Source organism: Dendrobates tinctorius, unplaced genomic scaffold, assembly GCF_039654945.1.
Source record: "Dendrobates tinctorius isolate UK_male_01 unplaced genomic scaffold, ASM3965494v1 ptg000064l, whole genome shotgun sequence".
Lineage (NCBI taxonomy): Eukaryota > Metazoa > Chordata > Amphibia > Anura > Dendrobatidae > Dendrobates > Dendrobates tinctorius.
Window position 1 is genome coordinate 15,566,238 of NW_027361732.1, and position 12,963 is coordinate 15,579,200.

Here is a 12,963-nt window from a genome sequence, read left to right on the forward strand (position 1 = left end):
ATAATGACGAAAAGGAGAGGGATATGGTTGTTTTTTATCTTTGTTTTATTACAGGAGATGAGGTCTTCAATGGAATGGGTGTTAGGTGAGTATAACTGTGTTATTTTTAAATTAAAAAGGAAAAGTGTTGTTTTTATTTCAAACAAAGGAATTTGCACTTGTGGTGTGTTCACTTACAATTCAACTATAGGATTAGTAAATGATAGGTGTCTTATACATGCCGCTCCATTACTAACCCGTGGTCTAGATGTCACTGGACAATACAAAGGTGACATCAACCCCACAAATATGAACCCCACTTGCCACTGGGCAAGTGGGAAGAGCAAGGCAAAGCATAATTAGCGCATCTAGTAGACACGCTCTTCCTGGGTGGCTGCAAGCTGCTTTGGGGGATCCATGACCCCTTACCAGCCTGAGAATACCAGTCCCCAGCTGTCTACTTTAGCTTGGCTGGTTGTCAAAAATAGGGAGGACTGCATGCCATTTTTATTATTTATTTAAATAATTAAAAAATATGGCGTGGGGAGTCCTCTATTCTTGATAACCAGCCTTGCTAAAGCGGAGGGTTGCAGCCAGCAGCTGTCAGTTTTGCCTTGCTGGTTATCAAAAATACAGGGGAATCTCCCGTCAATTTTTTAAATTATTTATTTACTGATAAAGCAGGTGGCGATTGATGAACACTCCCATCAGCCGCCGCCTGCTCTCACTGTTATAAGCGGAATACAACTCTCACCATTGTCCCCTGCTAGCGTTTATTGCAGCGTGAGCAGGGGACCATTATGTGAGCTGTCTTCAGCACCCGGCGCCGGGGAACAGCGTGAACAGTACCGCTGATTCCCAGGCGCCGGTACACGTGATACTGATGCGGAACACGGTTGCCACACGTATTTAACACACAAACACGGGTATCTCCGGTACGGGTTTTACCAATACCAGAAATATTAGGATGTGTGAAAAAGCCCTAAACAAGGTTAAGTCTTCCAAAGGAGCAGCAATGAATGCAAGCTATCAGTGCATATTAATGATCATAGATCCTCTAATTTAACAGAGTGGTTCCAGGCTATAGATGTATTGTCCTGGGACAATGTTACAAGCTTGAGGGAAACGTCCACTTTTTAACACCATGTTGTTTTTAGGACCAAAATGCCATGCTGAATAATTTCTTAATAAACGTTTGCAATGGTTGTGCTGTTTTACTGATGCAGCATTGCAGAGAATATGCCTGCCGCCTTCACTGTGGGGTGCAATGCAGATTACTGCACACTGGTTTATTATTGAGCTCCATAGGTAACTCGCTGTATGCCCCCAATCTCCTTCTAGGTGGTGCAGGCAGACAGCAGGTTATATAGCTATACAGGGTATTTGGAGCCATATATCAAGAAGACAGAGCTCTTAAAATACTTAATGGGTTGTTCATCCAGATAAAAACTTGTATAAATTTGATTAAAATGCTAATTTATAAAAAGAAAATATCACGTGTCCTGATTTTACGGCTGGTTCTGCTGTACTTCTGGTATAGAAACGCAGCCCTCTGTGTGGGCACATGTCTAATGATGTAATTTTCAGGCTCCGATCAATAGCTAAACCAATCCACCTTCTCTGCATTAGCAATGACTGCTCATTAAATTAAGTTCACCCCTTCTTTAAGTCAAATAGCCCAATCCTTCCACATTACTAGTCACTGAAAGGAGGCGAACGTTCCCTATTTTGTCTGAACGAGCTACGAGGTTCTGCAACATTGGCGCTGAAAATAGGACACCAGGCTCAGAATAAAAGTACATTAGTACATTTTATAAATTAGCATGTAAAACACACAAACAACTTTTGGAGATTGAACAACCCTTTAAGACAAATTAACATGTAGAGGACTGCACCTATTTACAATAAAATCGGCATAAAACAGTGGGGTTCAGCTTTGCCGGATTATCTCTGAGAGGAGCATGGACAAATCTGGCTGATAAGAATTTATGATTCTCGGGCAGGTGGACAATACATTCTTGACATTTTACCATCAGTCTTATACAATGGCTCAACTCTTTTACATTTTCAATCCATTCCTAACACAGCAAAAACTGTGATTCTGAAGAAGGAAAGCAGCAGTCAGCACTCAGTGACTGCGGCCGACACAACCGATTGAAAACGCATTCGTGAAACTCTTCACAACACACACGAGATACAAGAAAATACAGCCACTCCGGTTTGATATTGCTTCCATGGTTCGTTGCTTTTTCTTCTAACATGAAACAAGTTGGTTGGTTAACGTCTATGGTTGGCAAACACATATACCATCAGGCAGCACAGTATAGCAGTGCTGCCTGTCTGGATCAATGACACGTAATGCTTCACTTATAGAAGTCATAGAAAAATTACAACTGTTTAAAATCAAACCCCCAAAATGTAAAAACCTTCAAGCTAAGAGCATTTTTTTTTTCTGAACAAGAAGTGCTACATGTGAACAAATGTTGTCAGTATAGATCTAGAGATGCAACATTCTAGGAAAGCAATCCGCCCTGTTGTAATGTCCATATTGCGGAGGAAGAAGCAAAAGAGCGACTCCTTCCAGAATCCACAGAAAAGGCTGAAAACTCTACTGTTGTACATGTGAGAGATATTGATCTAAAGTCATATTTTGGCCTTTCTTTGGGAGGCTCAGAGAGAAAGGATGAAAGGCCATGGTCAAAAAGCGAACCACATTCTTATGTGCCATGCATCCCGATGCATGTGAACCCTGAAGATGTGTTTCCTGAAGAAGTCTGGTCATTGTGCTACATTTCGTTGAAGAAAACATCGTGGTTAAGAGCTGTATGGTTTATCTGCACGCTGTTACAGTCCTCTTCATTCTCAGAAAGCAGAAAGGCTGGGGTAAAGGGGAAAAGTCTATGGCAGGCCGCCCGGTACTCCTCGTACCGAGTATTACAGCTTCCAAAGCTTCCATCAAGGAGTGCTTCCAAAACCCGTGTCAGGCTCTGTGCAGGAGAGAGAACCACAGGACAAGATCAAGACGCCTGAACTACACATTCACAGCTCACTCACCTAATCAATGGCATTTTGGCCTTTTTTAATCAAATGTTTTTCTTTGGTTTGGACAATTTTTCAACAAACAATATTACAAGCACTTAAAGAACATAGTCTCCAACCCCACCCCCAACATAAAAGACCCTTGGAAAGTATAAAACGCATGTAATGCTCCCTGGTTCTGCACAGCGAAAGAGTGTTCTATGGGTAAGCAGATACATGCTAAGGCTGGTTTCACATTAGCGCTTTTTAAGAGCACGCACGGCCGGGGGTAGCTCCGCCCCCGAGCCGGCTCTCTGCCCGGCGTGCCCGCCCCTTGCTTGTAGCGCCGCCTCCTAGCGCACAGCGGCCCCTGCGATCGGCGCACCCTATCTTTAGCATAGGGTGCGCAGATCGTGCGCAGGCCGTGCGCTAGTTGCGCTTTGACCTGCGCTGCGCACTTTTGACGGTGCGCCGTGCGCGCCAAAATCCGAAAAGTTTGATTTTGGCGCGCACGGCGCACCGTCAAAAGTGCGCAGCGCAGGTCAAAGCGCAACTAGCGCACGGCCTGTGCACGATCTGCGCACCCTATGCTAAAGATAGGGTGCGCCGATCGCAGGCGCCGCTGTGCGCTAGGAGGCGGCGCTACAAGCGAGGGGCGGGCACGCCGGGCAGAGAGCCGGCTCGGGGGCGGAGCTACCCCCGGCCGTGCGTGCGCTTAAAAAGCGCTAATGTGAAACCACCCTAAATCAAATTACGGTAACATCAGAAATCTTAGGCTTTTGCATTACAGGATAATAATAGGTAAAGAATCCCAGTGTGAGGGATCATGGATAGCATATCAGAGGAATGATTAAGCGCAATAATCAGAACAGACCTAAACCAAATCTTTGCCACTAATCCAGGACTATCACTCCACGGATTCCACAGTTTATCAAATTTAGAGATCACCTCTTTTTGGATAAATATCCTTCTCTATACTTAACAGCCAATTAATTTTGCCTATAAATTCTGATACCGAAGGCGCCTGATCAGACATCCAGTTCTGGGTTATTCATTTCCTTGCCACTATAGCATGCCATCTTGCCATATTCATCAGTATTCAAATCCTGGACATATCCCAGTAAGCATATGAAGGGGGACAATTCTACATCGACTGAATATACTGTTAATATTTGCAACTACTCCTTCCCAGAAGGACAGACAATTTAACCACAACACGAGGCACAAATTCTATAAGGCCGCATTCAGACATCTGGTTTTAACATGTGTTCTAGCCTAGTTTTTCATGGATAGATCAGCTACCCATTATAGTCTTTGGGGCAGTTTACATGTTTGTGGCTTGTAGAAAACCGTGTCCACCCAGACATCATGGAGACATGTCTATTTTTGAACACAGATCACCCAAATCACCCATACAAGTCTAAATGTCCACGAAAATCACGGACAGTACAAAGCTGCCATCTATGTGTAATCTGTTTTTTTTAACACTGTCATGGGTAGGAGAAGCTTTGCTTTACATATTGTTACATAAAAGAAAATCATTGATGGTAAGTAAAGGACACAGTGCCCAAACACTGCTGCACCCTGGCGGAAAGTGACCCTTTTTTTTTTTTTTTTTTTTTTTTTTTTTACCTTTTTTCCCTATCTGAGTCAGGCCTTTACGATGATAAATGTTCCCCCCATTGGAGCATTGTAATTGCAGTACATTTGTACAATTGTTCTGCTGGTAGAATTCACTGCTTGAACACTTCTGATAATGAGAAGAGTAATATACTCCGCAGGCAATTTTTGATTTTCCATTTTACCATACAATGTACAGAAAAATGGGGTAAAAAAATTTTCAAAGTGAAAAAAAAATATGCAAATCCGTCCTGTTTTTTGTTTATACATACGGTAGTAATATGGTGTTTCTGGCCACAAGATTATAGTGATACCAAACTTATATTATAATATTGAACTTTGTAAAAAAAGATGGCTTTTTGATTCTTACTGTAAAATCTCTTTCTTGGAGCCTTCATTGGGGGACACAATACCATGGGTATATGCTGCTGCTAGGAGGCCGACACTATGCAAAACAAGAAAAATTAGCTCCTCCCCGGCAGTATACACCCACCGACAGGCACCAAGCACCTCAGTTGGTGAAAAAGCAGTAGGAAAAATCATGTAACTCTAAACATATGTATCAACTCAACAAGGGACTCAAAGACCCAACACGGTACAATTTAAACAGGGAGGGTGCTGTGTCCCCCAATGAAGGCTCCAAGAAAGAGATTTTACGGTAAGAACCAAAAATCCATCTTTCTTTATCGCCTTATTGGGGGACACAGAATACCATGGGACGTTCCAAAGCAGTCCCAAGGGCGGGAACAGCAATAAGGAACGAAAGAATAGGAAGGGCTTAGGTCGGCGGTGCGCCACCGCCGCCTGCAGAACCTTCCTACCAACAACTGCATCAGAAGAGGCCTGGGTACGAACCCTGTAGAACCTCGCAAATGTGTGCAAGGACGACCAGGTCACGGCCCTGCAAATTTGCAGAGCCGAAGCCTGGTGTCGAACGGCCCACGAAGCTGCTACAGCCCGGGTGGAGTGAGCTCTCACTCCCGGAGGGGGCCGTTTTTCCTGAAGTCGGTATGCTTGCTGAATGGTAGAACGAATCCAGCGAGCGATCGTGGATTTGGATGCCGGAAGCCCTTTCCGGTGACCTTCAGAGATGACCAGCAATGAATCGGATTGACGAAGTGAAGCGGTCCTAGCGAGGTAGACACGGAAGGCTCTAACAACATCCAGTTTGTGGAGCGACTTCTCAAGAGGGTGAGAAGGAGGACAAAACGATGGAAGAACGATATCCTCGTTGATGTGAAAGGAGGAAACCACCTTTGGAAGAAAGGAAGGAACGGGCCTGAGGACGACTTTATCGTGATGGAGCACCAGATAAGGAGAACGACATGACAAGGCCGCTAACTCAGAAACGCTTCTGATGGATATAATGGTGATCAAAAAGGTTACCTTCCATGACAGAAGTGATAAAGGAATGTCCTGGATGGGCTCAAACGGCGCCTTTTGGAGAGCGCTAAGAACGAGATTGAGATCCCACGGTTCTATCGGTGAATGATGAGGAGGAGCCACATGAGCAACTCCTTGGAGGAATGTCTTAACCTGCGGTAAGGAAGAGAGCTCTCTTTGAAAGAGGATAGACAAGGCGGAAACCTGGCCCTTGAGGGTACTGAGAGACAGACCCGAACCTAAGCCAGACTGGAGAAAACCCAGTATGGACGGAATGGAAAAGGACATTGGAAAAACCTTTTTTTTTTTCGTCGCACCAACGGAAAAAAGCCTTCCAATGCCTATGGTAAATGCGGGAGGAGGCTGGCTTCCTGGCTTTGATCATCTGAATCACCTGGTTGGAAAAACCTGATTCTCTCAGGATTGCGGCCTCAACGGCCATGCCGTTAAATTCAGGGACCGAGAATTCTCGTGGTAAAGGCGGCCTTGCGAGAGAAGATCCGGACGGTCTGGAAGCCTCCAGGGAACGTCCGCGAGCATGTTCACCAGTTCCGCATACCAAGGCCTTCTTGGCCAGTCTGGAGCCACAAGAATTACTGGAATGCCTTCCAATTTTATCTTCTTGACCACTCTTGGGATCAAGGCAAGAGGTTGAAAAAGATAAGGGAGTTGGAACTGGGACCACGGAATTACTAGGGTGTCGCAAGCGACGGCTAGAGGGTCCCTGGACCTGGCTACGAAGCGCGAAACTTTGTGGTTCATCCGAGATGCCATGAGGTCGACATCCGGATAACCCCAGCGCTGGCATATCTGATCGAAGAGTGAGGGATGGAGAGACCATTCACCTGATGCTAGGCCTTGATGACTCAAAGTCGGCTGCCCAGTTTTCCACCCCTGGAATGTGAACGGCGGAGATTGCTGGGACGTAACGTTCCGCCCAGCACAGAATCCTGGCCACTTCTGACATGACTTGGTGGCTGCGCGTGCCGCCCTGATGGTTTATGTACGCCACAGCCGTGGCGTTGTCCGACTGAATGCGGATCGGCTTGCCGACGAGAAGGGGTTGCCAGCGAAGAAGGGCCAGAAAGATTGCTCTGATCTCGAGCAGATTGATAGGGAGAAGAGCTTCCTGTGGGTTCCAGTGTCCTTGGGCCGTCCTCTGATGGAAAACCGCTCCCCAACCCAGGAGGCTGGCATCGGTGGTGATGACTTGCCACTAAAGCGGAAGGAAGGACCTCCCTTGGAGGACTGACATAGACATTGTCCACCAAGTGAGGGATTGCCTCACTTTGAGAGGGAGGAGAATGGGCCGGTCTAAGGACAACGTTGTCTTGTCCCAGGCTGAAAGGAGGGACAGCTGATGAGGGCGAAGGTGAAACTGTGCAAAGGGCACTGCTTCCAAGGAAGCCACCATCTTCCCCAGAACTTTCATGCAGAATCAAAGGGGAATGGGCGTTGGCCGTTTGAGGGCTCAAATCCCTTTGAACAGAGATGCAAATTTTTCCCTCGGAAGAAACACCCGGGCCAGATTCGTGTCAAATTCCATGCCTAAAAAGGTCAGACACTGAGTGGGGCTGAGAATGGACTTTTCTTTGTTGACTAACCATCCGAAACGGCTGAGAGTATCCAGGGTTATCTGAAGACTTAGGAGACAGTCTTGACGGGACGAGCCCTTGATTAAGAGATCGTCCAGATAAGGAATGATGAGAATCCCTCTGGATCGAAGGATGGCCATGACAGTCGCCATCACTTTCGCGAAAACAAGGGGGGGGCGGAGGCTAGGCCGAAGGGAAGAGCCGTGAACTGGTAATGACTTTCCTGAATCGCAAACCTGAGATATTTCTGATGCTGCAAGCAAACAGGGATGTGAAGATAGGCATCCCGTATGTCCACAGAGCAGAGAAATTCTCTGGGCTCCATTGGGGCTATCACCAATCGAAGAGACTCCATTTTGAAGTGAAGAATCTTCACGTGGCGATTGAGCAATTTGAGGTCCAGGATTGGCCGCAGGGAGCTGTCTTTCTTCGGGACTACGAAGAGATTTGAGTAGAACCCTGAAAACCGTTCGTCTGAGGGAACAGGAATAATCACTCCGGCAGAAAGAAGGGAGGAGACGGCCTGAAAGAATCCTGGAATGTGGGACCGTTGTCTTGGAGGTCGAGACAGGAAAAAACGTCTGTCTGGCGGGGAAGAAAATTCGATCCTGTAACCGGATGCGATGATTTCCCTGACCCAAGCATCGTCGACAACCGACAGCCAAGCGTCCACGAAAAAGGAAAGTCTGCCTCCCACCCTGGAAAAACTTCCAGGTGGGGGTGCCCCGTCACTTGGAGGCAAACCTACCGGAACGGGCACCTGAGGACCTGGAGTATTGTCCTCTAGATCTCCAGCGGGGAGCAGGTTTGTAAGATGGTTTCTTCTGCTCTCGCTCCCTAGATGCGGAAGGACGCTCTTGCTGGACAGATCTCTCTGTGGATGAGAACGGACGAAAGGGCCTAAAGGGCCGAAAACCCTTTCTGTTAAAAAGGCGTTTTGGTCGAGACTGGGGGAGGGAAGTGCTTTTACCCCCAGTGGCATTGGAAATTATTTGATCCAGCTTGGCCCCAAAGAGCCTAGAACCATGGAAAGGCAGATTGGTGAGCGACTTTTTAGAGGTGGTATCCGCATTCCATGACTTTAACCAAAGAACTCGGCGTACAGCCACTATATTGCTGTTAGCCCTTGCTACGCAACCGGCCGCATCTAAGGAGGCGGCTAAAAGGTATTTACCCGCATGATTAATTTGATCTGCTAGATCTGCCAGCTCGTCCTGTGGAGCTGCCGCTAAGATGCCTCTGCAAAGAGTTTTTGCCCAAGCCGAAATGACTTTAGCCACCCAGGAGGAGGCGAAAATAGGGCAGAGGGAGGCGCCGGAGGCCTCAAAGATAGGCAGAATCTCTGGCGAAGTCTATCTGTTGGATCCTTAAGCGATGCCCCGTCTGGAAGGGACAGAACCATCTTAGAGGCTATGCGAGAAACGGGAGGGTCCACTTCAGGGGCTTTGGTCCATTTTGAAAGCAATTCAGCCTCAAAGGAGTACAGAACATCTAAATACCTGCGGCCCGAAAAACGTTGCTCAGGGTGCTCCCAATGTTTGGCTAGAGTAGTATTGAACTCCTTGTGGTTTGGAAAAGTTTGGGATGGAGGCCTTGATCGTTTAAATGGAACAGAACATTCCTGAGGAAGGGGCTTGTCCTGCTTAATCTTCAGAGTTTGGAAGATAGCTGAAAGGAGACTATCGACCATATTTCATGTTTTAGACATGTCATCTGCTTCTGAACTATATCCTGATTGTGGATCGTCGTCTGACCTAAGGTCGTCCTCTGAAGGAGACGGACACCTGGGTGAAGCAGACGGGCCTAGCGAACTGGAAGACGAGCCCGATAGGACACGCTTCCTAGACATCCTATTCGGCCTGTCCCTCTGAAGGTCGCGGTCAGGTGCGGACGACTCACCTTGAGAGGCGGTCGGTGCAGAGGTGGCTGTGGATAGCTGAGGCAAACGTTCTAGGACCTGGACCAGGGACTGAGAGACTTTGGTCAGATCGGAGACCGACTGAGACATAACAACGGCCCATTCTGGGAGAGGGGAAGTGCCCTCATCACGGGAATCTGTGTGCTCCTGAGAGGCCGACATAGCTGAAGGACTGCAGGACGGGAAGAAAGGAGATGGCTGACTCGAAGCCCACTTCTTTTTACAGCGCGCACAGGCGTAATGAGTAGTGGTGGGCCTGAAACAGAGCTCCCTTGCAGACTTGGGCATAAGAAAACTGTGCTGAATGGCCGCGGGAATTGGGGAAGAACTGCGGAAGAGAGCTAATATTTCTGCCTAGAGCAGAGCCTACCTAGGTCCGGCAAGCAGCAGAACCGCTGAAGTGTCCCCCAAGCAGCACAGAAAGCCAGGACAGAAAAAGCAGGAAATGCCTGATGAGGTGAGCGGTGGGCGGAGCTTAGCGGCTGAGCCGCGATTGGATCTGACATACAAAAAGAGAAAAGGAGCCCTGTGATGGGCTAAAAAAGGCGCGAGGACAGCACGCTCAGAAGAAGGAGGAGGCGCTCTGAGAGCAGGAGCTGAAATGAAAGCGAAAGTGAAAGAGCCGGCACAGCAGCCCCGTGATGGAATCACTCAGGAAGGAGAAGAGAAGGCCTGTAAGGAGGTACTGTGCGCGCAGAAAAACTTTTGAAACCCCTGCCCAGCTCTGACAACGGGGGAGAGAAAACCCTGTATTTAGCCCTCTTGAATATATGTGGAGAGGCGCGCGGCTGATGAGAGCGGCGCCCGTCATGCAGGGAGAGGGGCGGGAGATTCAAACAGCCTGATGATGTTAACGGTGGTTCTTCTGGTAATGCTGTGGGCTGGAGGGATCGTACAGGCACTTACCTGACGTCCCTCAAGAGGATGATCACAGGGGCCTCACAAGGGTAGTGGCAAGCCGCTGGCAACTGTCCTCTATACCCGCATTCTGCAGAAGACGGCATTAACCTCTTGTTGGTGAGGAGAATCTTGCGATCGCCGACTTCCTCTCAGCCCTGTCCCGAGAGAGGGGTGAGGAGGGGAATTTGGCAAGGACCAGCCACCTGTCCAGATCCCATAGCACCAGAAGGTGATATGGAAAAAGACCTGCCAGCGTACTGAGAGTTGCGATGTGGGATCAGCCACACTGCTCGCTCAGCCGCCTGATATGGGAAAGCAGGGTGAAACTTCCACCCTGTTTCCCGACTTGAATCTGCAAGACAAAAGACAACAAATTAAAAAGTTCCACTAGAACACCTAAAGGAAAGAAAGGTTAATTGCGGATCTGGGAAGATCCCGGTCCGCCTCCTACAGACACTAAGCACAAACTGAGGTGCTTGGTGCCTGTCGGTGGGTGTATACTGCCGGGGAGGAGCTAATTTTTCTTGTTTTGCATAGTCTCAGCCTCCTAGCAGCAGCAGCAGCATACACCCATGATATTCTGTGTCTCCCAATAAGGCGATAAAGAAATAAGGTTGGTGTCACAGTTTTCCAGAACCCAGAACTTTGAGAAAGCTGTATGAGAACATGTTTTTTTGCACATAAAAACTGTATCAATTTGGGGTACTGTACAAGACATTTTGATTGCTTTGTATTGCAATTTTTTTTTCTTATGTCATTTACATTAGGGGTTAATTTTGTATTTTTATGGATTGGACTTTTTTTTTTTTTTTTGGGGGGGGGGGGTTGGGGAAAAAAGTGGGGAATTATTTTTTTTTGTTGTTTTATACTTTTTCTTTTAATCATTTTACACTTTATGAGTTAGTTCACCCTTCTGATTTGAACCTGCATTCGTTTGTACTATATACAGCAATACTCAAGTACATACTACAAATAACGATCCCCTATGCTCCGTGTAGTACAAGTTATACAAAATATTTTCTTAGGGTGCTTTCACATTACGTTTAGGAAACCGTTCGTTGTCCCCATCGGGGCTTGGGTCCGAACCCCCTACAAAATGGGATTCAGTAGTATGCGCTAACGGGGCCACAGACTATGATGGTGTTGACAGAGTGAATGTATGCTCTGTCAGGCATCATTTTTGAGCATACACACTTACTGGTGGCGGACACCCAGAAGTAGTGTAGTAGATTGCATCTGGATGTCCGCATATTCACTCAGTCGACACCATTATAATCTATGACCTCGTCGGCGCATACGCCCGAATCCAATTTTGAAGGGGGGGGGGGGGAAATCGGACCCAAGCCCCGATGGGGCAAGAACGGTTTCCTAAACACAATGTGAAAGCACACTAAGAAAATATTCAGTATAACTCACAATTCATTAAATTGAAGGTCAAGTAATTGACATCCTTGCTTGTAAGAGCGCAGTCAAAGCTGTCAATAGGTGACGACTATAAGGCTATGTGCACACGGCGCGGATTCTGCTGCGGGTCCGCAGCAGATATAGCTGCATTGTACAGTACCATTGTTTTCAATGGTAAAATGAAAACCGCTGTGCACATGCTGCGGATTTTTCCGCGCGGATTTGCTGCGGGTTCAAAACCGCAGCATGTCAATTCTTTATGCGGATTCCGCAGTGGTTTCACACCTTCTCCATTGTAGAGGTGTCAAATTGCAGGGCTAAACCGCAGGTCTTTTGACATGAGATTTTACCTGTGGATTTTTAGAGATCCGCAGGACCAAAATCTACGTGTGCACAAAGCCTTAGAAAAGCGGCTGTGTTACATGGCTTACCTGTACATTCCTGTCAATTAGAGTATCATCAAGTCTTGTTGCTATGGCAATCGCCTTCTCTTGTCTTGACTTGTCCAAATGATACATCATTCTTGCACCTGTAGGAAATAATAAAAGATTATTCCTATTTTTGTCGTTTTTCTAGAATCATGCACTCTTTGCCCTGTCTGTGCTGAGGAGGTCTGCTTCTATAACAATACGTGTATTCACCAAGGACCATTTAGGTGCATTTTTACCTCCTATCCAGATGTCCTAAAAGAATATGTGGATATCACAGCTGGAGATCTGGGTTGACAAAACTATTTCATGCCTTTTCCTCATTTCTTTTTGATAAAAGAGAAAGAATTCATCAACTCTACATTGTACCTGAAAGTAAATGCTGAATGGAGGTAGGATTGTTTTTGAGAAACTCTTCATTGAAGCTTTCCAGATTCTTGTTGGTAAAGATGATCTTCATTTCATGTAATAGTACTTTAATCACTATGTCGGGCAGATTACTGTGATCTGAAACTGGAGGCATGGAAAACTATCAGTATCGTGAAAGCAGCAGGGCACGAAGAGGAGAACTCCATAAACTAAAAATATAGTGGTGGCCCAGATTGCCAGGATTACCTGATTTTGAGAAGCGTATTAAAGACTCATGCAACCATGGGTTATTTCTATCGATAGAAAATGCTCTTTTGACAGACTGCAACATCAAGAGGAATTTTCCTAT

General features: G+C 46.8%; 1 protein-coding gene across 2 annotated transcripts in view; it reads right to left on the minus strand.

Annotated features, from left to right (window-relative positions):
- Positions 1-1,770: 1,770 nt before the first annotated feature.
- Positions 1,771-12,963, minus strand: part of NAA16 (N-alpha-acetyltransferase 16, NatA auxiliary subunit) — a 93,414-nt gene continuing 82,221 nt past the window's right edge. For both annotated transcript variants that reach the window (XM_073580320.1, XM_073580321.1), the window contains exons 17-20: positions 12,861-12,959; positions 12,615-12,758; positions 12,249-12,346; positions 1,771-2,966 (exon numbers count right to left, since the gene is read on the minus strand). In XM_073580320.1, coding sequence (XP_073436421.1) covers positions 2,766-2,966; positions 12,249-12,346; positions 12,615-12,758; positions 12,861-12,959 — 542 coding nt within the window. In that variant the 3' untranslated portion in view covers positions 1,771-2,765. The remainder of the gene's footprint in view (positions 2,967-12,248; positions 12,347-12,614; positions 12,759-12,860; positions 12,960-12,963) is intronic.